Source organism: Kogia breviceps, chromosome 2 (assembly GCF_026419965.1).
Source record: "Kogia breviceps isolate mKogBre1 chromosome 2, mKogBre1 haplotype 1, whole genome shotgun sequence".
NCBI classification, from domain to species: Eukaryota; Metazoa; Chordata; class Mammalia; order Artiodactyla; family Physeteridae; genus Kogia; species Kogia breviceps.
The window spans coordinates 183,108,379-183,135,250 of NC_081311.1; the positions used below are offsets into that span (position 1 = coordinate 183,108,379).

A 26,872-nucleotide genomic window follows, 5' to 3' on the forward strand; every position below is an offset into this window, starting at 1 on the left:
TATTTCTTCAAAGTGAGATATTATTTCTTAAAAGGAGTCTTTTAAGATTAAAGAATTAAGAGACATTTTAAGAGGTTGGGGTTATTACAGAAGTTCTCAAGCTGGGGTCATTTTGCCCCCACCCCTAGGACATTTGGCAATGTCTAGAGACGTTTTTGGTTGTCACAGCTTGGTGTGGGGTTGCTGCTGGGGTACAGTCTAGGGGTACTGCTAAACTTTCTACAATACACAGGACAGTCTGCCACAGCAAAGAATCATCTAGCCCCAGATGTCAGCAGTGCCATGAGAAACCCTGGGTTACAGCAGAGTTGTGGTGGGTTTAAGCAGCACATTTAAAAAATATATACTTATTTGTTTATTATTTATTTATTTTGGCTGCATCGGGTCTTAGTTGTGTCACGCGGACTTCTTAGTTGTGGCATGCAGACTTCGTAGTTGTGGCATGAAACTCTTAGTTGCAGCATGCAGGTGGGATCTAGTTCTCTGACTTAGGGATCAAACCTGGGCCCCCTGCATTGGGAGCACAGAGTCTTACCCGCTGGACCACCAGGGAAGTCCCTTAAGCAGTACATATTTTTAAAGAGCCTAAGTTTGTTTTCAGTTAGTAAGGCATAGTCAGCCTTCTCGGGGATCAGTGGAGTAAGCAGTTGTGAGCATGGCCTCCAGCCAGGTGGTCTGAGTTTGAAGCCTGACTCTGCCACTTACTGGCAAAGGGACCTCGGGCAACCTCTTTGGCCTCAGTTTCCTCATCTGCAAAACTGTGGTAATGTTACACCTACCTCATGCAGGTGTAGTGAGGGCTGAATGAGCTAATATAAGCACAGTGCTTGGAACAGTGTCTAGTTTATGCTAAGCTCCACAGAATTATTATTATTTTTATATTAATATCTTAAACCAAACTAGAAACACAACTTAAGCTTACTTTTAGGTTAATTCTCCTAAGGAATTTAATAGAGAAAAATAGACATATAAGTATTCTTTTCTAAGGGAACCCTTAAGAAAAATAAACAAAATGAGTGCAGCGAGGGGCCACTTACAAATCTAAGGAGTATATACGTACATGAATACAGAGGTTCAGCAAGTCTTTCCTGCTTTCTGGAATTACTTGATCAATGGCAGGTGACTTATTGCTTCAGAAAACACCTTTCCCCCCCCCCTTTAGATTAAAACGTTTGAATACATTCTCATAGTTCAAAACTCAAAACAATATACCAAGAAAACGTCACACAGTCTCACTCTCACCGCTGTCCTCCCCACTCTCCCATAGGAAACCACTTTAATTCATTTCTGATGTATCAGTCCAGTGTTTCTCTACGAAAGCAAATGCAATTGCTATGTATTCTTATTTATCTCCCCACGTTTTTCCATTCAACAATCTATCTTGGCTATCTAGCTATCTTTCCATATTACAATCTATCTTTCCATGTTAGCACACAAGGAGCTGCTTCAGCCTCTTTTAAGGTGATATAGTATTCCATTATGAAGATGACCCACACTTTGCTTATAGATGTTTTGTAATTATTAATAAATGTTAACAAATTGTCTTCCATGTAGGGTTGTGTCATGTTAGACTCCCACTGGCAATGTCTGAATATGCTTATTTTCCTCCAGGTATCACAGTAGTTTTCAGACAATTAACCATTCAAAATCGTACCACACTGGTAGGTATTACTGGGAGGTAGAAGTGGGAAACAAGACTAAATGGACGTTGGGGGTTTGTCAGGGCTGTCTTCCTGGGAACAGGCAGAATCAACCATTAGTTCAGGGTGGATTCTGGGCAATTGGGTAATACATGAAGGGCAATCAGGCTGCACTGGTCCTGGGAGGACCCCGTATTTAATGCTGACAGTAAGACCCAGTAAAATTGCTGTTTTGATGGACTATGAGTTCTATAATTTGAATAATAGATCTCTTCTCCATAATTTTAATGTTTCTTTTATAGAAGCCTTTTGGCCTAATTTCGATACTGAAACAGATCTGGCCCTCTTAAAACTTATTCAGTAAAAAGATGAAGTACTTGGGAGACCACTATGTTTCATTTTCTTTCAGTTTGTAGGTATAACTTAGCCAGTAAATTTAATCTTAGTATTTCTGGATTCTTTTAAAGTTTTACCCCCACCAAAACCCAAAATACATTATTTTCAACAACTATAAAAACATCATTGCAATGTCAATTTCATAGATGCTATGGGTCTCAACTGTCAAGTGCTGTAGAAATTCTAAGATAAAATATTTGAGAATTGCATTCCTTAACATAGCTAATAAAATTTTTTATTAAAAAAATTCGTACCACATAGTTTACTTCATATTTACATCTTGACTTTCTCATTCAGCTTCTGTTTTTCCTGGAGTTTCTAATGGTGTTTCTTTTTTCTTGTTGGTTACACGAGATATTTATCTTCATCTCCTTGACAGCAAGCTGCAGGAGATTTAAATGCTTCTATGAAGGAGTCGCAGACATACTACTATACCTCACTAAAGGGCTCAGTTTCCCTAAAACCCTGGGCCAAATATCTATACCTCAACATACCCCAGTTTGCCAGGTATCCCATTTTTCCAAAATTTCGTTCCTCCAAGACCTCAGTTCCGCCAGTTCCACCAGATACTCATTGCTCTCAATATTCTAACTTCTGTGTAACCGTTTTTTTTTTTCCCAGTGTTCTCCTTTCAAGACCACAGGCCATCCCAGCACCTACCTCCTACACAATGTGCTTTTGCCCAGCTCACTTGCTCTGGTGTGGCCACAAGACACTCCCTTATCCTGCTTCCTCTCCAGGAAGTGCCTGCCTAGCTAGGCCATGGTTATTCAGCTTTGGTTGAACTCCACAGGTGCTGAACAAGGCCAAGTATGGTCCAATATGGATAAACCGCTTAGGGCCTCAGATCCATGTGAACCTGGCCAGTGCCCCGCTCCTGGAGCAAGTGATGCGCCAAGAGGGCAAGTACCCAGTACGGCACGACATGGAACTATGGAAGGAGCACCGGGACCAGCAGGGCCTGACCTATGGGCCCTTCACCACGTGAGCTGGGGCCTGAGGGACCGGAACAGGCCCCCAGGGGGCCCAAGGACAGTGGCACTGGGCAGCCAGTGGATAATGGGCAGGGTAGGATCTCCCTGTGTCCTCTGAGCCTGAAACTCGTCTAGAAAGTGGTGGTTGGGTTGGGCTGAAGCCCATGAACCATTCATTGGCTTTTTAAAAGTGTACCATATGACTATGAACAAATGGATAATTTCCCCTTCCTTGGGCTTATGTTTCTCAATGTGTAAAATGGGAAGCTTGGATTAGAGTTCTCTAAGACCTTTCAAGCTCCATTATTCTATATTATGGTTGAAAATATACCAACTCAAATCATAATGGGACATATTTACTTGTAGTTGAAAAAAACATCATCACCATACTAGTAGGGAGGGCTCAATTTAATTTAAAAAATATTTTCCAAGTTATGTATTATATGCTTGTTGTTGGTTATAACTTTCATGGATGCTCTCCACTCACAGAGATAGATGTAGGTTTTAGCCTTAAAGTTATACCTAGAAAAGTTAAGATTATTTTGCCAGTGACAAATTGAAAGATGGGCTGATTATATTATATATGCATATATCAATTAAGGTAAATAATTGAGAATCATTGGTGATTCCCAGTGCCACAGCTTGTAATTGGATATATTACAGGCTTCTTTTTACTATAGTTTGTTCAAAGAGCTCCAAAAACAATGAATGGCTTTTTATTTTCCCTAGTTGCTTGACATCCATGTTTTTTAAAGTCATTTTTTAAGGGATTAAAGTTGATCCTGGTGGTGGAAGTAGTAGCAGCAACACTAATGATAACTAAGTATGTGTTTATAATATGCCAGGCATCAGGCTAGTCTCTTTACATTTATTATTTCATTTTATCTTCACAACAAACCCATGAAGTAGATAGTATTATTATTCCCATTTTATAGATGAAGAAACTGAGGCCTAGAAGGGTTTTTGCAGAAGTGCCAGAAGTGACACAACTAGTGAGTAGTGGAATAGATCTCTCTGATTCTGGAATGCAAGGACCTACTGCCATGACATGTTTGGAAAGGAAACAGACTGGTTGGAAGGTTCATTTTATCCGTCTTTGATGCTTATACATTCATTCTGTCATTTCATGTCTTTCTTTATTCCTGGTTCCTTCACAGGTGGGTGGTTTCAGAGCTTAATTTCTGGGCCCTTTTTTCAAGGTTCTGGGAAGAGAATAGAGAATGTTCTTCAAGAGGTCTTTAACCTGATGTCTGACCCTGAGGGAAAGATTTGTGTCTCAGGTATGCTGTACAATATTTGAGACCCAAATCTTACCAAGGGAGTAAATCCTGGAAGTTAATTTTTTATGGTGACGGATGGTAACTAGTCTTTGTGTTGATCATCTCACAATGTATACAGATATCAAATCATTATATTGTACACCTGAAACCAATATAATGTTATATGTTAATTATACCTCAATAATAATAATAAAAAACACTTGGGTCTCAGTTTTTCACAGGTCAGGCCATCATTGGACTTGATTGTTCAGATTTAGAACTAGAGCTAAACATGATATATACCCCTTTGTGATCTATTTATAACTGTTTACTCTAAAGCCAGTTTCCTAAATATGTTATACCATATATGTCTTTAAAAGCTATTTTGCTAACCTGTGATAAGCTTTTTTGTTTTAACATATATATTTTTAAAATCTCATTTTTTGAATGAGCATCGTTTCCCCAAGAAATATTTTAACAACCACAGAAAGTTTCCGATTTAAGTCCTGCAAATCTGATTCCTACTGTTGGGAGAGTTTTACTCTTGGAGAAGCACCTAAAACCTGAAGTTCCAATAAATAGGTCTATTCTGGTTTTTATTTCCTTTCCAACAACACTTTTGGTTTATCTTTTTTTTTCATAAATTTATTTTATTTTATTTATTTTTGGCTGCGTTGGGTCTTTGTTGCTCTGCGCGGGCTTTGTTGTGGTGCGCAGGCTTCTCATTGTGGTGGCTTCTCTTTTTTTTTTTTTGGTGGTACGCGGGCCTCTCACTGTTGTGGCCTCTCCCGTTGCGGAGCACAGTTTCCGGACGCGCAGGCTCAGAGGCCATGGCTCACGGGCCCAGCCACTCCGCGGCATGTGGGATCTTCCCGGACCGGGGCACGAACCCATGCCCCCTGCATCGGCAGGCGGACTCTCAACCACTGCGCCACCAGGGAAGCCCCTATGGTGGCTTCTCTTGTTATGGAGCACGGGCTCTAGGCTCGCGGCCTCAGTAGTTGTGGCGCTCGGGCTTAGTTGCTCCATAGCATGTGGGATCTTCCCAGACCAGGGATCTAACCCATGTCCCCTGCATTGGCAGGTGGATTCTTAACCACTGCGCCACCAGGGAAGTCCCTAGTTTATCTTTTTGCAGATTTTCGCCAACATAATAAAGAAAACTCCTGGGGTTTGAGGTTTATTTAGCTTGTTTTTTGAGGTTCATTTAAATAAAAATATATTTTAAAAATTTATTGAAGTGTAGTTGACTTATACTTCAAAATAAAAAACCTGATTTTTGCTTTCAGACTTTTAAAATGGTTTTCTTTTTAAAATACCTTATTGGTTTTTAAAATTCAAAAGTAATACTTATTGGAAAAATTCCATCCCATCCTCCTAAGTAATTCTGATCAGTAGTTTGGTGTGTATTCTTCTTCCCTACTTTGTGTTGAAACATGCAAATATGCATGTGGATATGTAGGATTTCCTCTCAAAATTGTACCATATTATACTTATTACTCTGCAACTGGCTTTTTTTTTTTTTTTCTTTTTGCAGTACGCGAGCCTCTCACTGTTGTAGCCTCTCCCGTTGCGGAGCACAGGCTCCGGACGCGCAGGCTCAGTGGCCATAGCTCACAGGCCCAGCCACTCTGTGGCATGTGGTATCTTCCCGGACCCGGGCACGAACCCGTGTCCCCTGCATCGGCAGGTGGACTCTCAACCACTGTGCCACCAGGGAAGCCCTGCAACTGGCTTTTAAAAAATTGACCCATACCCAGCTTGCTTAGGAAAGGTAACAGGTTTTGGGGACAGCTGAGGGTAGCAGCAGCCCCTGAATATTAAGCTCCTGTATGGGAAGCATGTTTCCACCCACATGAACATCCCTGCCTAACCAGGATGAGGACCCAACCACCTACTGGATGGCTATGGCAAGAGAGCCTGGAGATCAGCCTGGTAGCTCTCTCTGTCCCCTTGGCCTATGGAGCAAAGCAGAGCACAAAGGTCCAGAATCTGAGCACCCCAAGAACTCTAATTTGCTCCTCTTTTATTCCTCATCCTCCACACCAAGGGACTGGAACCACCATAGCTCCATAGGTTATTTCACATACAGAGGATTCTGGAGTTGTGTCATCCTAAGATAATCACAGTAAGCATTCATTAAGCATTCCCCATTTGCCAGGCGCTGATCTAAGCACGTTAACTATCCTGCTAAGATAGGCACTCTTATTATTCCCATTTTACAGAAGGGGAAACTGAGGCACAGAGGAGTTAAGTCACCTGCCTAAGGTCACTCAGCCAGTCATCATCTGACCTGTGATTTCACCCTAGACAGACTGATTCCAGATGCCCACCTTAACTACTTCCTTTATGCTGTTAGTGAGATTCTGAAGTTTTGTGATTCGAAGATTCTGTTATTTGAAAGTTTGTGATTCTTTAATTCTAGGTCTAGAAGTCTGAGATTTTCCTCGAGTCCATAGGGGTCTCAGGGCAGGAAGATACCATCTAATCCAATCCCCACCAGATACTTACATTGGTGTCTCTCCTCCATTCTCTACAGGGAAGGACAGCAGTGGTACCGGCTCCGCCAGGCTCTGAACCAGCGGTTGCTGAAGCCAAATGAGGCTGCGCTCTACACAGATGCTCTGAATGAGGTGATCGAGGACTTCATGACTCAACTGAAACAGCTGCGGGCAGAGAGCGCCTCGGGGGACCATGTGCCCGACATCGCTCACCATTTCTACTTCTTTGCCTTGGAAGGTACACTTGTGGGGAGAGGGGCTGGGTGGGCGTGAGTCGGGTAGGTTGTGCTCTCCTCCTCGAAGCCCCCTGGACTCTGTGTGCCGTGACCCTGCCTCCTGTGACGGTCCCTGTGCACCGCCAGCTGTTTGCTACATCCTGTTTGAGAAACGTATTGGCTGCCTGGAGCGCTCCATCCCCCAGGACACCAAGACCTTCGTCAAATCTGTCAGGCTCATGTTCCATAACTCAGTGTACGCCACCTTCCTCCCCAAGTGGACTCGTTCCTTGCTGCCCTTCTGGAGGCGATATCTGGATGGCTGGAACACCATCTTCTCTTTTGGTGAGGAGTCCAGGGAAAGAAGTTGGGGCGTGGGTCCCAGGGCCTGTGTGGTAACAGCCCCCTCAGGATCCTCTCCCGGGATCTTCTCTCTTGGTCCTTGGGAGAACATGACTTTTGACCTCATCCTCCCCTGTTCTCCATTGTCCCCACAGGGAAGAAGCTGATTGATCAGAAATTAGAGGAGATAGAGACCCTACTTCAGACAGGGGGCCCAGAGGAGGCCCAGATATCTGGTTACCTGCACTTCCTGCTGACCAGCGGACAGCTCAGTCCTCGTGACGCCGAGGGCAGCCTGCCCGAGCTGCTCCTGGCTGGAGTAGACACGGTGCGTGAGAGGGGCAGGCGAGGAGACCAGGGCCTCCCAGCTCCCATCCTGAGCCAATTCCCCACTCTACCCCACCTGAGCCAGACCTTCATCAGGTACCCACTTCTCTTTCCGTACTGTGGGTGTAGAGCTGGAAGGAAAACAGGGGGGTCATTCAGCCCGGTGGAGGTGGGCAGGGAGTGGTCCTTGTGTAAGAGGGATTCCTTCACCCCCTGGAGCCTCTCTCAGACAGCTGGGAAGTTTCATGTCACACCTAACCCACTCCTTCGCGCTGTCAGCTAAGCACAGAGTTGAAGAGCTTGCCCACAGCACCTTCTTAGTGGGACCTCCTTCCTGTCCTTTCGTCACATTGGATTTCTCTGTCACAGTCTTCTCTGCTGTTACAGTGCAGTTCTCCATCATATTGGTCCTTAGCCCGCTGTGAAGTCCCGTGGAGCGTGGACGGAGAGCCCCATGAACCCCTGAGTCTAATCCTGCCACACTCGTGGCAAATTAATTTTTCTCCCACATTTTGCGCACATGCACTCCCACACCCTCCCACCACCTTAACTGGCCTCTTTCTTAGAAATCTTTCCTCACTTCATCTCTTACTCTACCTCCCAGACGTCCAACACGCTGACGTGGGCCCTGTACCATCTTTCAAAGAACCCAGAGATCCAGGCGGCCCTGCATGAGGAAGTGGTGGGCACAGTGCCCGCCGGGCAGGTGCCCCAGCACAAGGACTTGGCCCACATGCCCCTGCTCAAAGCTGTGCTTAAGGAGACACTGCGGTAGGATGCTGTCCCTGGGAGCAAGGGTCTGTGTGTGGATGAGGACTCAGAGACAGGACTGGGAGTGGGGGCTGGTGGGCTGCGGCCAGGGCCAGGGATGAGATGGAGAGAGGGGCCTGGGGGAACAGAGGGGTGTGGCCGAGGGGGGTGGGCACTCTGCCCCTCCTTGGATCCAGAGGCAGATCCGCACTTTCTTTTACCTGCAGCCTCTATCCTGTGGTCCCCGTGAACTCCCGGGTCATCATGGACAAGGAAATTGAAGTTGGTGGCTTCCTCTTCCCCAAGAATGTGAGTAGGGCTAGAGAGCCAGGGTTCCCAGGGGGACCCTGCAGCCCTCTGCTGATGTGCTACCCATTCTTTGTCTGCAGACCCTGTTTGTGTTATGCCACTATGTGGTGTCCCGGGACCCTCTCATCTTCCCTGAGCCGGACAGCTTCCAGCCCCAACGTTGGCTGAGGAAGAGCCAGCCTGATGCCCTCAGGGCCCAACACCCATTTGGCTCTGTGCCCTTTGGTTACGGGGTTCGGGCTTGCCTGGGCCGCAGGATTGCAGAGCTGGAGATGCAGCTGCTGCTGACAAGGGTGAGTGGGGAGAGACAGGAGGGCTGTGCGGGCCAGGGGTGCTGAAGGAGGCGGGAGGCACGGGGTGGGAGCATGCAGAGGAGGGCGGTGGATGGAGGTCACAGACTCTAATCGCCCGTGTGCCTTTTACTTCCCAGCTGATCCAGCAGTACGAGGTGGCCCTGGCCCCTGAGACAGGGGAGGTGACAAGTCTGGCTCGAATCGTGCTCGTTCCCAATAAGAAGGTGGGCCTGCGTTTCCTGCAGAGACAGAGCTGAGCCCCCTTCCCACCCTCCCTGGCACGTGAAGAAGGAGAGGAAAGGGCTGCCAGGTGCCAGAGGTTGGAGAAACTCAGTGTAGTTCCTGTAGAACCCTGAGCTTTTGCCACTTTCATCATTTTGAGCATCTCCCTCTCAGATAAAAAGCCACCTCCATGGCACATTGCTAACCTTGGGGAAAATATAGAATAAAGGGGCTTTTATTCATACTTGGAGGCCTTTGTGATTCTTTTTGACAACCCAGCATCTGAACCTCTTTCTGTGTTTGGGGAACACCCTCTCCCCACTTAGCAAACCTGGTGGGAGGCAGAACCGCCTTCCTTCGTGGAAGCTGAGAACGCCGTATGCTTTCCCAGACCTCACAGAGAAGCCTTAGCTTCATCTGGCATTGGCTGAGGCCCTGCCCAAGTAGAAGCTGCAGAGCCACTCCCCAGGCACCGAGAGGACACCCTCTTTTGAATAGAAAGTGCTTAGATAAAGGCAGTGACATGCTATAAAAATGGTCGGAAGAGCTGTAGGCCAGGCCTACAGGAATGACTCTAGGGGACACCACTGGGGGGCTGGTCAGTCTGGAAAGCCCCGTGTTGGCCCCACTCAGGAGGATGAGAACTGGGCAGCTCTCACTACAACTATTGGCCCCAGAGCTACTCCATGTCTCCCAGGTCTATGCTGACTAAAGAAAAAAAGAAAAGGTGCCCCCTCCTCCCAACTACCCCTGACAACAGAAAGAACAGGAGCAGCAGAGGGTGGTCTCTGTCTCACGACCATCTTCCAAATCTCTCACGTACAACTGAGAGGTGGAGCCTAAGTCCCACCTGGAACTCTAGCTTCAAGAGAGTCTGGGGGTTGTAGTTTTTAACTTTCCAGCCTCTTCAGTACGGGAGGCCAACAAGAAGGAAAGTGGGTTGGCATCGAGATCCAGTGTACCACAACACAAGCCTGAAAAGTCAACAAATCCCAGCCTCAAGGAGGCCCAGCCCCAGTGGGAAGTTTCTGCTGAGTCATAGAAAACTAAGGTAGAATTTCTGTCTGTGGGGATTTGAGTTTGAGCCTATTAAAAAAAAATCACGTCATCGCCTTGATTAAAATCCTTCCATGGCTCCCCTCAGTCCTGAGGCAAGATCCTAAGTGGCTTAGAAGACTCGTGTTCTGGCACCCTGCCCTCCACACTCCCCTATCCCCCCTCCACCCTTCCACAGCTGAGCCCAGATTCCTTGGACTTCCCTGAGCACGTTATGCTCTTTCCGGCCTCAATGCTTTGTACTCAATGTCTGCTGTCCTTGGAACACCCTCTTCACCAACTGGCCTGTCATCTCACAGAGCTTGCTCTTCCTCAAGGCTCAGCTCAAATGTCACCGCCTCTGCAAAGCCTTCCCTGACCTCCCGGGGTGAGCACGAACACTTCCTCTTGCGCTCTCCCCTGTCCACCCCCTAGAACCGCGCGCTCAGCCCGTCCACCGTGTCGTAGGCCCGACTGTCTCCCCAAGGAGGGCATAGTCGCAGTGTCTAACTCTGTGTCCAGCACAGAGGTAATAAAGGTAATGCATACATGTTTGTTGAATGAGACTGGAATAGGAGGAAGGGAAGGGAAGGAGAGGGGGGAGATACAGAGCTTTCCCTGTTGAGACGAGAAACCTGGAGAGAATTGGGCAGGATGCCTGATTATAAGGCCACGGCTCTCGAACCCACCTGTGCGGGAGTTCACTGTAAGAGCTCTTTATAAATGTAGAGGATGGGGGCTGGGCACCAAGGGTGCTAGGATCTCTGTCACAAAGTCAACCAGGGCAGACTGCTGCCTTTCCCTCAGACCACCAAGGGTCAGCTGCCCAAGCCATGTGAACGCCTCAGTGCTGGCACGCTGGGTGGCGGGAAGTCTGTGTGATGTGGCGTGGGATTGAGGTTTTGGAGAGCTGTCCGGGAGTGTCAGTGGCCATGGTCTGCAGCTCAGTTTATGGATTTATAGGCTAATCTCACATAAAAATCTGTGAAGATCTGGTATATCCATAGGCTAGAATATTATTCAGCCATTAAAAACAAATGAAGTACTGAGTCATGCTACATCATGGATGAACCTTGAAAACATTATGTTAATGAAGGAAACCAGATACAAAAGACCACATCTTGCATGATTCCACTGACATGAAATGTCCGGAATAGGCAAATCCATAGAGACAGGAAAAGTAAGTTAGTGGTTGCCGGGAGAATGGGGAGTGATTTTCAATGGATATGGAGTTTCTTTGGAATGACAAGTGTGTTCTGGAATTAGTGGTGACAGTTGCACAACTTGGTGAATATACTAAATACCACTGAATTATACACACTGAAAGAGTGAATTTTATGGTATGTGAGTTATACCTCAATTTTAAAAAAATCTATGAAGATCAGTTTGGTAAGAATTATTGTAGAAATAGCTGCCAATGGAAGCCATACCTCCAGAGGCGCCACAGGAAATTGTGAGGCAGCAGTGCCCTGCTGTGCATCTGCAGGGCCTAAAATCCAGTCTCTAATCAGAAATCAGCAATGCAGAACCGAAACGAGAGCTCAGAGGACTGGTGAAGTAATGATGTCCTTGTGAGGATTAATCAAAGAGCAGGCTATATCCCCTTACATTTTGATGAGGTGTAGCCACAACCTCAGAGGCTCCCCACCAAAAGTGACAAGCGACAAGTTGTGTTCTAAAAGATATAAGAGCCGAAGAGCTATCAACGCAGCTATGAAACCTTGCCCAGAGGTTGCTACTGGAAAGCCCACAGACACAGCTCTGGGAAGAAAAGAGTCAAAGACTCCTACTCAAAACAGAGAAAAGAGACTTCCCTGGTGGCACACTGGATAAGAATCTGCCTGCCAATGCAGGGGACACAGGTTCGAGCCTGTGGCTCGGGGGGATCCCACATGCTGCGGAGCAACTAAGCCCGTGCACCACAGCTACTGAGCCCGTGCTCTAGAGCCCGCGAGCCACAACTACTGAAGCCCGCGCACCTTGAGCCTGTGCTCCGCAGCAGAAGCCACCGCAATGAGAAGCCTGCGCACCGCAACGAAGAGTCAACACGGCCAAAAATAAAATAAAATAAATTAATTTAAAAATAAAAACCAGGGCTTCCCTGGTGGCGCAGTGGTTGAGAGTTGGCCTGCCGATGCAGGGGACACGGGTTCGTGCCCCGGTCCGGGAGGATCCCACATGTCGCGGAGCGGCTGGGCCCGTGAGCCATGGCCGCTGGGCCTGCGCGTCCGGAGCCTGTGCTCCGCAACGAGAGAGGCCACAGCGGTGAGAGGCCCGCGTAACGCAAAATAAATAAATAAATAAATAAATAAAATAAAAACCAGAGAAGAACAAAATACAGCATGGTCAAAGAGGTTTTCTCTTTATACCTGAGGTTCTTTAAAAAAATTTTAAAGATATTTATTGAAATATACCTACAGAAAAACGAATATGCCATAAGTGTATGTGAAGTTCTTCTGCTTATCTTGGGAGTTGAAAATGGCCTCTGTCAGTTTATTTTCCATCACATTGCCTGGACAAGACATTTAATGTAAATGGAAAAAATTACTTTCTTTGGCAATGATTCATTCAAATACATATAATAGCTATAGGATACAATATTGTAAATCAACTATGCTTTAATTTTTTTTAAAAAGCCCAAGGTTTATAAAACACACACAGAGATAGCTGCAGGATGGATGTGATGTAATACGTGGGCTCTTTCCCTTGCAACCTTCTCTCTGGAGAGTGAAAGCATCAGCCCTGGTTTGAAGGTTGGCCCAAAGGCCATCAGTGGCCAGTGATGGGGTGCATTTCCAGGGTCTGGGGGCTCAGGAACTCTGGACTGCCCCCGTAAGTCACAGTGCAGGGATGTCACAGTGAGGCTCCCTAATAACCCACCTGACTGTATAAGGAAAGAAGAATAGGATTCAGGGTAATCGCTGAAGAGCAGACATTAATTCAGCACAGCAGCTATATCTTTGACTGAAAAGAATGTGCACATCTTGTTACTCCTAATTCCAGCTAATTTGAATTTGTTGGCCAAATTAGGATCCATGTTTCTGGGTACGACTTTGAGAAAACAGCTTGCCTTCTTAAACACTATGCAGCGCTCCTGGGAATAAAAATAGAGTATCCAGTGTTTTCTGGCTATCCACATGCTCATGTTCTATAGAAGTTTTAGCCCTGAATGTATTTTGGCTTGGTATTATCAGTTTATCTTCAGGTCATTATTTATGACTCCACTTTTTTTTCCCAAGCTTAATCACTAGTTTTATTTATGTTTTTTATCATTTGGTTTTTCTTTTTTTTTTTTTAACACCTTTATTGGAGTATAATTGCTTTACAATGGTGTGTTATTTTCTGCTGTATAACAAAGTGAGTCCCCTATACGTATACATATAACCTCATATCCCCTCCCTCTTGCGTGTCCATCCCACACTCCCTATCCCACTCCTCTAGGTCGTCACAAAGCACCGAGCTGATCTCCCTGTGCTATGCGGCTGCTTCCCACCAGCTATCTATTTTACATTTGGTAGTGTATATATGTCAATGCAACTCTCTCACTTCATCCTATCTTACCCTTCCCCCTCCCCGTGTCCTCAAGTCCATTCTCTACATCTGAGTCTTTATTCCTGTCCTGCCCCTAGGTTTATCAGAACCTTTTTTTTTTTTAGATTCCATATATATGTGTTAGCATATGGTATTTGTTTTTCTCTTTCTGACTTACTTCACTCTGTATGACAGACTCTACGTCCATCCACCTCACTACAAATAACTCAATTTCATTTCCTTTTACGGCTAATATTCCATTGTATATACGTGCCACATCTTCTTTATCCATTCATCTGTCGATGGACACAGGTTGCTTTCATATCCTGGCTACTGTAAATAGTGCTGCAATGAACATTGTGGTACATGTCTCTTTTTGAATTATGGTTTTCTCAGGATATATGCCCAGTAGTGAGATTGCCGGATCATATGGTAGTTCTATTTGTAGTTTTTTAAGGAACCTCCATACTGTTCTCCATAGTGGCTGTATCAGTTTACATTCCCACCAATAGTGTAAGAGGGTTCCCTTTTGTCCACACTGGCTCCAGCATTTATTGTTTGTAGATTTTTTGATGATGGCCATTCTGACTGGTGTGAGGTGATACCTCATTGTGGTTTTGATTTGCATTTCTCTAATGATTAGTGATATTGAGCATTCTTTAACGTGTTTGTTGGCAATCTGTATATCTTCTTTGGAGAAATGTCTATTTAGGTCTTCTGCCCATTTTGGGATTGGGTTATTTGTTTTTTTGATTTTAAGCTGCATGAGCTGCTTGTATATTTTGGAGATTAATCCTTTGTCAGTTGCTTCATTTGCAAATATTTTGTCCCATTCTGATGGTTGTATGACTCCACTTATAATATGCATGTCCAATAAAAACTTGCTCAATTGTCTTCATGGAATGGACTGTACATGACATTGTACTGAATTCTTCCGCATTTAAGGATGTTTGAAAGAAGAGTAGTGAGAATACTAACAAATCATATATCTTTTATGTTGTGCCTTTACTCTCAGCCAGCGCTTCTTGTAGATCTTAGTCATAACAAATTATAGATAGACCCAATAATGTGACAAATGATTTTACTAATCATGAGGAGGCATTCTTATTTCTCAGCACGCTGTCATGCTCATCAAGTGTTAGTAATCGTAAATCTCTAGTTTCTACAGAAAATAAATACAGTTGCCCAGGTCCCGTGCCCAAGTCAGGAAACTGGTATTTCTAGGAAGGGAGGCCCTGGAATTTGCATTTTATAAAGCTTCCCAGGTGATCCTGTTGCACATCCAGGGTTGAGAACTACTGAGACGGTAGGGAGAGGAGAGACGGGTGATGCTAAGGAGGCCATGGGAATCTAGCCCGAAGGCCACAGAACCTCGGAGGGGCCTCGGAGGCCAGGGGAGGAGTTGGACAAATGATGCCGGGAGAACTTGATCAGAGCAGGTTCACGCGCGCGTGAGCAGACAGGACAGCAGGGCGGGGTTTCACTCTTTCATTCTGCGCTTGGGTGGGAGTGGTTGTAGTTCCCATGGCAAGTCTTGGCCTCTCTTCCAGCAGCCATGGCGGGAGGGCTGGACAGGAGCTGAGGGCTGGGCTGTGGTCAGTGCAGGGCGTCTGAGGCAGGAGGGTAGTACAGTCCCTCACGGAAGGGCCTGAGGGGGCAAACTGCTGGGTCCTCTGGATGGGGAGCGGTGTCCAGGAGGGTGGAAACTTACCTGTTTTCAAGGGGAGCAGAAGGGGAAAGAGTGCTTTCCTCAGGCTGCCCTTTCCACCCACAGCCTGTGCTGTGGCAGCTGAACTACTGTTCACACAAAGAGCCACCTGGGACAGCACCTCGAAGACACCCTGCTACACTTTGCTTAGAGCCAGTGGAGACGGCCCACCCCAGGCTCCTCAAGGACACTATCACTGAGACAGCCCTGAGGGCACCCCCATCCCATCCTCCCACTTGAATCCAGGACCTTCCCAGGTAGGGCCAGAGCAGAGCCAGCACTGACCTATTGGTTACAGCACAACTGGAGACAGAAGTTGAGTGTCTATGAGAAAATGCCTTCACTTACTGCCTGACTCATCAAGCACAGATGGCCCCACTCTGTTGGTCTGTGAGGTAAACGGGGTAGGTCATATTTTAGAAATATTAACCTACCCTCTCCCTCTTGGACAGCAGATCTGCAGGGTCCATTATCACAGGGGAGGGGATGACACAGCAGAAGCCCAGTCTTGGCTTTGGAATTTCAAAAGCCTGACTCAACGGGGTAGGTAGCAAGAACTCAAGACACGTACAATGGATTTGGAAGACTATATGATGGGTTAGAGAAAAAGGCCCCCTCCTTCCCTACTGCGTAAAGATTCCACAGGCTGCTGGGTATCGGGGAAGCAAAGAGACTGTAGACATCTTGGGGGGGGGGGCCCTGAGAAAAGAGCCCTGACAAGGGAGCTGTGTCTGAAGTGAGAGGGGAGTATGACAAATACCCTAGAAAGGTTTGGAGATGATAAGTGTAGAAGAGCCCTGGGCCCCGTGTTTCCTGTGTAGAGGCTGGAAAACAGCAAAACACAGGGTAGACCAGACTACTTGCTCTCTGTCTCAGCCGATGGGCTTGGGATAGCCCCACAGAGCTTCCTAAAGTCCAGAGGGGTGCAGGGCCAGGAGCTAGAATGTCCCTACGCCCCAGGAGCAGGCAGGCCCACAGGGGCTTCGTGGTAGGGAGTGAGGGAGCACCTAGCAGGGACCATGCCCACCGGTGACCAACCAAGTGACAAGCACGTGGGAGTGGTGACGTTTCAGCAGGTGCTGGCACGGGTGGGTGATGATGGCTGAGGAACAAAGTCTTACACCACTGAAAGCCTCCCCCCATCACTGAACCTAACCCCAAGAATAGGTGGGGGGGGGGAACCCCAAGTTGGCTGAGACTAATTTCTACAACCTGGTAAAATGGAGTTCATAATAGAAATTACACTTAGTGTTCGAAAAATTAAGTTACGTTTCTTACAGATTAGAGTTTGTGGACTGAGTTGTACCCACTATGTAAGTAACTAACATTTTCTTTAGAGTTTTGCTGTAAATAAAAGATGAAAGAGAAATTTCGGTGGAATAACACTCCACAAGCAAAAGAAACGCCACTTGCAGGGTTTGTCAATTACAGATTTTCCTTCGGGTGTCGCTGAATTCAGAAAGGACAGGGATCTTGCCGCAGGTTCAGATCAAATGACCATAGCATTTTCTGAGTGAAAGTTATAAAATCTAAGTTCATGGGCTGTTCTTTTTCTTTTCGTTTGCTCCGTGGTTCCTCCCCAGTGATCCAAACACACTGCTTGCTGGTGAGAGCTAAGGATGAGAAAGGAGGGTGGACCCCACTCCAACAGGCAGCTCTACAAAACTGCTGCTCTGTGGGGACCCATAGGCAGCCCTGAAATGCAGTTCTGGGGGGAGCAGGAGGGCAGTGGCAAAGTTGAGAGGAACCACTAGGGCGGTTTCCAGGAGCTGGGGCACGGGTGCCAGGTAGTCCAGAAGCCGAGGAATCCAGAACCCCTTCCTGAACCCATGGGCTGAGGGCTCCCCACCCCACCAGGGCCGGGTAGGAGGAAAGCAGTGTGGGTGGCGCAAATAGGTCAGCCCTGGGATAATCCTAGTGCCTCTGGTTCAGAAAGCTCCAGGCTTGCCTCAGCTGTTCTTAATTTCATCATTCCACGGTGGACCAGGCATTCCTGAGGGCTTCTGGGAGCACAGGCAGGACAGGGCAATTGGGGAGGGCTGCAGAAGCCTGTGAGGGAAAGAGAAAGGAAGATTAAGTGGGGAGGGGAGGTTGCCTTTCCAACAGGGGAACCTCAGTCTTGCCATCCTTGCTAAGCAGGGGGAATCTGCACCTCCACCCTCTGCAAACCCCTAGCAAACCAGGAAAGAGCCTGAGACCATGTCAAACTGACTGCGATGAGTACTTAGAGAGAAGCTCTCTCCTTTCAGCCTTAGTTCTTACCGAGTGTGGAAATTCCATTCAGCCCAGGTTTAGTAACTGGCTTCCTTCCACTGGAAGTCCAAGCAGGCGGGAATTGACGTGAAAGGGCAGGTCAATCCCCTGGGAGCCCCTGAAGTCAGTCACATCACTGCCTTGCCTTTACTCCAGCCCCTGTCCACCCCTCTTATGAGGGCCTCCATCACCTCAGCTGAGAATGGGACACAGCAGTGGCCCCGCAGTGAGTCCTGTCACTTGTAGTTTTCACGAGGCTGCTCAGCTCTGAAGTGGGCCACTCCCATCCTCAGGGGGGCCCCAGTCTGAGATCTGGGTGCCCGGGGAGACTGAGGGGCTGGAGCTGAGCTCAATGGCCCAGGGCAGAGCCTACCTGAACAGGAGCTGAACCAGCAAATGGGGGGTGGGGGGAGGTGAAGGCCGAGTCCTCGGCTCCCTTTGCTGGCTTCCGGGTGTGGAAGGTGGCCTAAGGGTGAAGACTCTGATGTTCTCATGCCCCGAGGGCGTCGATGCCAGAAGGACTCAGCACCAGAGCCTGGAGGATGTCGGAGAGGGACACCACACCCAGGAGGTGCTGGGTCTCATCCACGAGCACCAGCCGGTGCACCTGTGGGTCCACAGAGGCTCAGTGAGGGGGCAGCGCCATGTGGCTACGGCAGCCAACCAGGTTGGCACTGAGAATTAGGGGCAAACAATTTAACATAACTGGGAGGGGGGGCAAGAGAGTGTCTCCTAGAAACCAGTTAGCGGTGGCTCTGCCTGCCCTAGGGAGGTCAGCTGGCTGCGGCCCTTGGCCCGAGGGCCCCAACGACAGGACCAGTCGCCGGCCAGTGTGGACACCAAGAGCTTGGCCATGAGATGAGAGGACACGGCAGGTGCCCAGTGGATAGGGCTAGCTGAAGCTGCTCGTGAGGAGGACTGGGCCCCATGTGTTGGGAGCATGTACGAAGGGGTGTGGGTACCTGCTCCTGGACAATCCGGTTGATGACTTCCCCCAAGGTCTCGTGGGGCTGGCAGCAAATGACTTCCTCCAGACACCGTGTCCTCTGCCTCAGTGCTTCTCCTACACTCACATCCAGGTGGTTGTATGTTTGTTGGGCTGCCAGGTGCTGGGCAGGAGGGAGAACCGCTCTTAATCAGCCCTCAGCCAGGCTCCAGCCTCACAGATATCTCCCTCTATACACTTGTAAAGGCACCCCTGGTCCACAGATACGCCCCCACATCGATCCCCCCACCTCAGCCTCCCCGTGGCACCCCCAGCTCCCCTCCATTCCCCCAGACACTTACAATCACATCAAAGCGGGAGTAGAGGCCCACGACCTGTCCTGCAGGGGTTGGGGGGCCGGGAGGAAGGTGAGAGAAAGGGGAGAGGTTCAGGTCAGAACCAGGATGCTGTGTAGGGGTCCGGCACGGGCTTGTGGAATGAACTCCTCAACATCCTCCCCACCCCCAGGCTACTGGCTTTATAATGAGGCATCAGGCTGCCACCACCCTGAACCCACAGATCAAACAGCATGGCAGAGAGAGACACCTGACATCATGCCTCCTGATGTGACAAAATGTGAGTACGTGGCATCACCTCTGAAATATTCTAGCCTCAATGTATAGCCTGGGGACTTCCCGGGTGGTGCAGGGGTTAAGAATCCGCCTGCCAATACAGGGCACACGGGTTCAAGCCCTGGTCCAGGAAGATCCCACATGCCGCGGAGCAACTAAGCCAGTGCCCCCCAACAACTACTGAGCCATGTGCCACAACTACTGAAGCCCGTGCGCCTAGAGCCCACGCTCCACAACAAGAGAAGCCACCACAATGAGAAGCCCGCACACCGCAACGAAGAGTAGCCCCCGCTCACTGCAACTAGAGAAAGCCCGCGCGCAGCAACGAAGACCCAACACAGCCAAAAATAAATAAATAAAATAAAATAAATTAATTTTTAAAAATGTATAGCCTGAATCTGATCGAGACTTTAGAACTAATTTCCAGTTTACAGGAAACACAGGAAGAGAGGAACAATGTACAGGCCAACTGCAGAAAACAGAAAAATCTCTGGAAGTGGGACGTTCCACAGGACAATAGACATCGTCAATGTCATGAAAATTAAGTGGGGAGGGAACTGTTCTAGATTAAAAGAGACTTAAGGGACAAAAGAAGCAAATTCAAAGCATAGACCTTAATTGGATCTTGACTTGAACAAATCAACTATAAAAAAAAGATATTCTTGGGGAAAATGGGGAAATGGAATTGGGATTGAATATTAGGTAACTAATAAATTATTCATAATTTTGTTAGGTGATATAGGAAACATACTTATTTTAAGAGATTCAGATGAAGTGTTAAGGGGTGAAATGACATGATTCTATAATATAATTTACTTTAAATTACTTCAGTGAAAAAAAAAAGAACTGGTAATGGCAATGTGTTAACGGTAGTTAATCTGGGTGGAGAGGTGGGGTTTGTAGAGTTTTTTCTACCATTTTCATACATTTGAAATTTTTCATAACCAAAAAATAGATTAAAACACTTCTTGATATTCAGCTTCATTATGGTGATTTTTAACTTTGAAGCAGTTTACAGCCATGGTTCCTTTAACCCTTTTTCAGAGCAAGAAATTGAGGTCTGGCTCAGAGAGGCTAAGTAACTGATCCAAGGCTCAAAGCAGGCAGAGACTTCTAGCCCTGACTCCATCCTGGGCCGCGAGCTGGTGTCATATAGACCCTGCTCCCCACATCCCCACCCCAGCCAGAGCCCCCATCTTGGGTGTAGGTACCAGCTTCATTGACCACAGGCAGTGCAGACACGCGCCGGTCCACAAAGATGTCCAGTGCGGTCAGGATGGGTGCCGTTTCTAGCACCACGGCCAAGTCTCGGAACGTGCCAATGCCCACATCTTGGATGGTGCAGGAGAGGAAGGAGGGCCCGGGCAGCAGGGTGCCCTGCTTGGGTTGGGGCCAGGTAGGGATAAGGATGGAGTAGCCCCCAGAGGGCTCCCAGCTGCTCCCTCCCCAATCCCTAGGGCTGAAGACTTCTCTGCCCCTCGGGTCTCCCCCTCAGGCTGTGCCCAGGCTCACAAAGATGTGCAGGAACTTGAGCAGCCGCTTGTGTGTGAGGATGTGGAGCACAGCGCCTGAGACTGGGTCCACGACCGGCAGGCGGTGGATCCGGTTCTTGATGAGGGTATAGACGGCTTCGAACAGGCTGCAGAAGTGCGAGCAGTGAGCCTGGGGCAGCCTGGGGAGAGATGCCCTTCATCCCAGCCCCCGGAAAGGAGGACAGGGTGCCAAGGCTGCCTTGTCCGCAGTTTGCTGACGGTGAGCCCGTGAGCTCAGAGCTGAGCAGCTGGGGAAGGGGTCTGTGCAGGGCAAGGAGGCCCAAGTGGGTGGCTGGGGACGCTTACCTGTCACTGGGAGAGATGGAGACCAGAGGCTTGAAGCAGCCTTGAAGGTAGATCTCTGCAGGAAAAACTAGAGTCAGGGCAAGGGAACTGGCCACCCTGCCTCAACTGGCAGCCCCCAGCCCCTCGGGCCCCCTGGGCTCCCTACTGCCTTTTCCCTGCTCCCCCCAGGAAATCCCTACCACCCATCCTCTGCCTGAGGTCCTTAGCCCTACCCTCACCCTCATACCCTCTGCCCCTTTGCAGGCCCCTTTGCCCACTCACCCCTCCAGGTCTCAATCTTATGTTCTTCAATCTCATAGATCTGGACCTAGAACATCAACAGAACTCCTGAAGTCAGACTTGGGCCCCCTGAACTCCCTCCAGCCCAGCACAGATGGGTGCCGCCAGAACCCCCAGCCCGCTCCTCACCAGGGGGGACCTGTAATAGTGGTGCAGCACCAAGATGAAGTCTGTGATGGTCAGCATCCCTGCGGGGTGGGAGGGGGGAACGGGGGTCAGCCTGGGCCTTGTGGTGGAAGGCAGGCTGAGGACTCAGCCCCCCTGCCCCACCCGGCCAGCGTCCTCGGACTGAGATAAAACTGGGGTTTCGGAAAGAGGAGAGTAAGGCAGTTCCTCCCGTGCCTGAGAAATGGGGTTCTCCCTTTTATGTTTCCCCTGTAATTTCTCTCCTTTCCTCCCCACTTTTTCTTTTCTCCGCATTTCTTCCTCTTCCTGTTCTCTTTTCCTCCTTAGCACCTATGACATGGGACCACGGGGTAGTAGAGCTGGAGGGGTGAGCTGGTCACAGCTATCCCACAGATGGGGTCTCCCAGCGAGCACATTTCCCCCACGCCAGGCCCCTGCTCAGCTCGAGCCTGTGGTGTGTCAGAGCTCAGCCCCAGAAGCGCCCCACAAGTTCCCCCCTTTCCCTTCCCCGCCACCTCTGCCTCCCCAGCCCCTTCTCACCCACAAAGCTCTGCTTCTTGCTGTCCCACAGAGGTGCCGCCCGGACGCCATTGGCCACCAGGGCGAAGAAGGCCTTCTTGATCTGAGCGCCGGGGAGAACAGTCGAGGGTGAGTTGCTCACTGCCCCTGAGTCCCCTGTCCCAACCGGAGTCCTTCCACAGGGCCTTCTCCCGGGCCCTCCACTACACGAGCCTGCCTGCTATTCGACATGACCCTTGTCGGCACATCGCTACAGAAATAAGGCTGCTGGTGGCCAGAGGCACTGAGGTGACCCCTTGCCAGGCACACCAGGGTGTAGGAAACTAACTCAGTGTTTCTACGCCAAAGTCATACGTGTACAGATACACACAGGATAGTTGTTGCTAATCTAAGTACTAGAGGTGTAATTATTTATATGATATGTACAAGATATTTTTTCTAAATAGATTTTACATTGACTCATTTTGGCTTCATCCTAAACAATATTATCTATATAGGCTGGTTGCATTTTTCTAATACGTATCAAAATAAATACAAAACTACTAAATTAAATATATTTGTCTATATACTGCTAGAGTCAAATAGTGAACTGTGGATCATACGTATACCCTGCTTCTTCTCTACACTACACACTGCTCTCCTATACGCGGCGAGAAGAAAGGGGTCAGGTGTTTCGTAGCCCAGCCTACTGGAAGAGTTGGAACCAGAGCTCCTCCTATTTTTCTCTTTTCAAGAGTTCCCCGCTCTTTGTCCTAAACCACCCTGCAATGTTTTCCATACAATTCGGGGTGTGCAAAATGCTCCCTCTCATCCTGGGTTGGCTCAGGAGTCCTCTGAAACCTGTAGGGTAAAGCAGGCCTTCCTATCCCCATTTTAGAGATAAGCGAAGCACAAAGACCTACCCCAAACCCTATAGATACTGAGTTGCAGAGCTGGGATGACAATTAGGGGGTGTACACAGAGAGAAAAAGCCCTCCTCCGCCGGTCTCCATGGTGCTAAGAAGGAATTCTGGAAGGGACTTGTAGCGGGGCAGGGCTGGCAGGGCATCCTGGGGGCTGTGAGGATGGAGGTGGGGCAGAGCCGTGGCCTCACCTGCAGCATGGTGTCGAAGATGACCAGCTTGGAGCTGGTTGCCATGGCATCGTAGCAGGTGTGCTCCTGCATGAAGTGCATGTAGACCTGGGCCCCTGGCTTCCGCAGCTCATCGTCCCAGCCCAGCCTGGGTAACGGTGCCTGCGGGGACGGGCATGGGGCCGGCCTCTCTTCCACCAGGCCGAGGTCATCGCCCCAGGCTGCTGTGGCTGAGAACTCTATGCCCAGATCCAGATCGTCTGTGCTGGAGCCGGAGGCTGAGGCTGCACAGTCGGCGGGGAGGATGTCCTGCTCTTCTCTGGGGGAGCCCACCGCAGCCAAGGGAGCAGCTTGGGTCCAGGGTGTGGCCTTGGGGAATGTGGCCTCCAGCCCGGTGGACTCAGCAGCTGGCCTGGACTGGAGACCTGTTCGGGGGGGGGGGGACAGGACAGTAACTCCATCTGCGGGGACGGGCATGGGGCCGGCCTCTCTTCCACCAGGCCGAGCTCATCGCCCCACGCTGCTGTGGCTGAGAACTCTATGCCCAGATCCAGATCGCCTGTGCTGGAGCCGGAGGCTGAGGCTGCACAGTCAGCGGGGAGGATGTCCCGCTCTGCTGTGGGGGAGCCCACCGCAGCCAAGGGAGCAGCTTGGGTCCAGGGTGTGGCCTTGGGGAATGTGGCCTCCAGCCCGGTGGACTCAGCAGCTGGCCTGGACTGGAGACCTGTTCGGGGGGAGAGGACAGTAACTCCATCTCCCAAAGCACTTTCTCATCTGCTGTCTCCGTTCATCCTCACAGCAGCCTTGGGAAGGCTGGATGACGATGCCCCCATTTTGCAGGTGAGAGAGCTGAGTCTCAGAGAGTCACACAGGATGGTGGCTCTGTCCTGAGTTGGCCATGCTGGGCCCCTGGGTCAGCAATGCAGTTGTCCTCTCCCATATGGGGAGACTGAGGCCACACGATGTCATGTGCCTGTGTTATGGGGAGATCCAGGGCAGAGCCTGGCCCCAGGATCGGGGACCTCCCACCGCCCCCAGTCCCTTCTCGCCAGAACTGGCTTTGGCCTCACCTTCCCCGAGGCCTGGCGGCTCCCCTTCCTCTACATCCTCCTGCCTTGTCCATCTCGAGGTCTTGGTCCCCTGTGCCCCATGGCTTCTTTCTGAGCTGGTGCTCATGGCTGGTGACGGCCATGAAGTGCTATCTCCTTGCTCTAGGAAGCTCATCTCTGGAAGGGGGAATGGGGCCTGTTTGGTTACTGGGGAGTAACACAAAATCAATTAAAATGTTATGAGCGATAATATTTAATATTTGCAAGCTTCCAAAGGGCTTTTCCACCAACATGTTTCTCATTCAAACCTCATAGCAATCTTATAAGGGAGGCATTATCATCCTATTTCACTAACAAGGGACCTGAGATCAGAGAGGTTAGCAGTTCGCCACATATCACACAGCTAGTAAGTGATAAAGTCAGGAGGGTCCAAATCTTCAGACTCTAGATCCCCCCTTTCTTCTTCTGAAAGAGGAAGGAGGAGGTGAGGTAAAAGGTGGAAGAAGAAACAAAGAGGAACAAAGAAGGAAAAGGAGAGGAAGACAAAAGCCAGACTAGTAGAGTGGGGGAGATTGGGGGCCTAGAGACATGGGAGAAAAGGAAGTGGGAGAAGAGGCTGTGTCCAGGAGGAGGGGCAGCCGCACCTACCTTGGTGCTCAGGTCCCGCGAGGCTGCTCCAGGCAGGGGTCTGCGGGGAGAAGAATGTCTGAAGGGGTGGGGAAAATTCCCTATACTCTGAACCAAAGGGAGCTCCCCTTCCCACCACACACACACAACCACACACACACACACGCCACAACCACACACACACACAAACACCCGCCCCACAAACACACATAAACACACACAACCTACCCACTTATATGCACTCAGAAAGTCACATATTCAACACTTCCCAGACACACACAGAACCACATAGACTCACACAAAGAATATACACATGCAGACACCCTCATGCTCACATACAGAGAAAATCCTGGCCAAACACACCCACATGCACGCACATGAACACACGTCCACGCGGTGGTGCGCTCTCGGCCCTCCAGCCTCAGCGGCTCCAGCTCTCGCCACCCCACCCCCGCCCGGGACCCCGGGACCCCGGGACCCTGGGACCCTGCGCAGCGCGTGCCCCGGCTCCGGCGGGCTCCAGCAGCGAGTGCGCAACACTGTATCTGGGCAGCACTATTCTGGGACCGGCCCTTGGCCCTGCCCTCCCGGATCGGGTTCTCTCTGATTGGGTGTCGGGCAGTGGGAAGGAAGGGGTCCCCCGCTCAGCTGCTCCAGCCGGGCAACCTGCGGGCCGGCGGGGCGGGGCGGGGCGGGGGCGGGCATGTGGAATCTCGGTGCCTGGTCTTGGGCTGCCTCCTGGGTTTCCGAGGACAGGAGAGAAGGACCCCGCTGTGAGGGCACTGGGGTGGGAGGAGGTGGACTGTCAGAGTGCTGGCTTTCTTCTCTGAGGGCCTCTCTCATCTTTGTCAGGCGCCAAAGGAGGGAAAACAGAGGCGGGTTGAGCTGAACTCTCTTCCTTTTACAACTTAGGTCGTGGGTGGTGCTAGAGTTAGAAAGGGCAAGTTGCAGCTGGGAGGCTGGGGATAAGAGGTTTGTGGGTGGTCCCGGGAGAGTGGCCAATGTGTGTCCAGATGTCTCCATTTGAGTCCCAGGGGCCCGTCCCTCTCTTTGGTGGGGGAGTTGGAACTGGATGGTTAGGGCAGGTGGGGAGCTGTGAGAATCTCCTCGAAGGAGTGAGGTGGGCTTGCGCTTGTCTACCGTGTGAGAGACACCTATTTCTTTCTTTCTTTTTTTTTTTTTTTTTTTTGCTTTTTTATCCAACCATTTATTCTTCAAACGATTAAGTACCCACAGAAGCTAGGCTCTGCCTTTTGGGAAGCTCCCAGAACTAAAGTTCAGAGGGATTTAATATAGGAAGAGACCCTAGAGATCATCAGGTCCAGTGTCCTCAATGCAAGGATCCCTTCAGAGACACCTATTTCTACCTGTGGAGGTACATCCAGGTGTGCAGAAGCCCCAGTGCCCCCATACCGCTGTGTGTGCTGTCCCTGCATCTCCTGGTGCCAACAGGATCCCAGCTGGCTCTGGTGGCTGCCCACCCCGCTTCCTGGACATTCCTGGGGCCTGAGTCAATATCCAAGTCAGGGATGCTGACGCAGCTGCTCCAGCTCCCCTCTCTACCCCTCCCTTCCTCTCCTCCTTCCAGCCTCTTCCATCTCAGTCTCGCTGTGGAGTGGACAGACAGTAATGGGTTATTGGATTTCTCGCTGATTCAGTGAACGTATTTCCCATCATCCCTCAAAGCCCCTGTCCTGCTTATGGGGACGGAGGAGGAGAGCAGAGCGGGGCAGGGGCTTGCCTTCCATGTGTCTTGGGTAGTACTGGGGGCAGGTGCAGCTCTCCTTCTGCAGGGTCCCTGTGGCCTGTTACTGTCTGGTCCCAGATGATGGAATATCAAAGGCACAGCCAATGGGACACTTCAAATGGGGGAAAGATCACATGGACCATCCCTGGAGATACGCAGTGCCTCAGACCCGAAAAGCCCCACCCCCTTATGCTCTGGACCACCTTCGCAGCCAAGCCGGATACAGAACAGGTCCAGCTCCCATCACTGCCTTCTCCTGCAATACCCCATTCTCCCCTCCACCTCAGCTATGTTCCACCTACA

The 26,872-nt window shown here is 49.7% G+C and overlaps 2 protein-coding genes across 4 annotated transcripts in view; one reads left to right on the forward strand and one right to left on the reverse strand.

Moving 5' to 3' along the window:
• The window catches only part of CYP27A1 (cytochrome P450 family 27 subfamily A member 1), a 48,759-nt gene extending 39,287 nt beyond the window's left edge, over positions 1 to 9,472 (forward strand). The window contains exons 2-9 of the mRNA XM_059052127.2: positions 2,830 to 3,020; positions 6,809 to 7,008; positions 7,133 to 7,330; positions 7,483 to 7,655; positions 8,259 to 8,425; positions 8,632 to 8,713; positions 8,794 to 9,006; positions 9,144 to 9,472. Coding sequence (XP_058908110.1) covers positions 2,830 to 3,020; positions 6,809 to 7,008; positions 7,133 to 7,330; positions 7,483 to 7,655; positions 8,259 to 8,425; positions 8,632 to 8,713; positions 8,794 to 9,006; positions 9,144 to 9,263 — 1,344 coding nt within the window. The 3' untranslated portion in view covers positions 9,264 to 9,472. The remainder of the gene's footprint in view (positions 1 to 2,829; positions 3,021 to 6,808; positions 7,009 to 7,132; positions 7,331 to 7,482; positions 7,656 to 8,258; positions 8,426 to 8,631; positions 8,714 to 8,793; positions 9,007 to 9,143) is intronic.
• Positions 9,473 to 14,858: 5,386 nt separating this feature from the next.
• Positions 14,859 to 25,426, reverse strand: PRKAG3 (protein kinase AMP-activated non-catalytic subunit gamma 3). Of its 3 annotated transcripts, none has more exons than XM_067026888.1 (14): positions 25,200 to 25,426; positions 24,844 to 24,883; positions 24,217 to 24,402; positions 23,168 to 23,571; positions 22,096 to 22,177; positions 21,559 to 21,617; positions 21,412 to 21,457; positions 21,151 to 21,205; positions 20,825 to 20,951; positions 20,524 to 20,692; positions 19,043 to 19,080; positions 18,718 to 18,864; positions 18,129 to 18,362; positions 14,859 to 17,551 (listed from the first exon to the last, which is right to left on the reverse strand). In XM_067026888.1, exons 3-13 carry the CDS (start codon positions 24,368 to 24,370, stop codon positions 18,246 to 18,248), a joined length of 1,398 nt encoding a protein of 465 aa, XP_066882989.1. In that variant the 5' UTR covers positions 24,371 to 24,402; positions 24,844 to 24,883; positions 25,200 to 25,426; the 3' UTR covers positions 14,859 to 17,551; positions 18,129 to 18,245. The 3 variants fall into 3 exon arrangements, with proteins under 3 accessions (XP_066882989.1, XP_058908146.2, XP_066882988.1); XM_059052163.2 differs by having other exon boundaries at positions 20,524 to 20,689; positions 24,217 to 24,372; positions 25,200 to 25,424; XM_067026887.1 differs by having other exon boundaries at positions 20,524 to 20,689; positions 25,200 to 25,349.
• Between the last annotated feature and the right edge of the window lie 1,446 nt (positions 25,427 to 26,872).

Excerpts from the sequence above, each read along its gene's own strand:
- PRKAG3 (XM_067026888.1), bottom strand. The coding sequence starts at position 24,370 with ATGAGCTTCCTAGAGCAAGGAGATAGCACTTCATGGCCGTCACCAGCC. Across the intron at positions 23,572-24,216 it reads GCCGCCAGGCCTCGGGGAAG|GTCTCCAGTCCAGGCCAGCT; the intron begins GTGAGGCCAAAG and ends CCCCCCGAACAG. Across the intron at positions 20,693-20,824 it reads TCAAGTTCCTGCACATCTTT|CAGGGCACCCTGCTGCCCGG; the intron begins GTGAGCCTGGGC and ends CCCCAACCCAAG.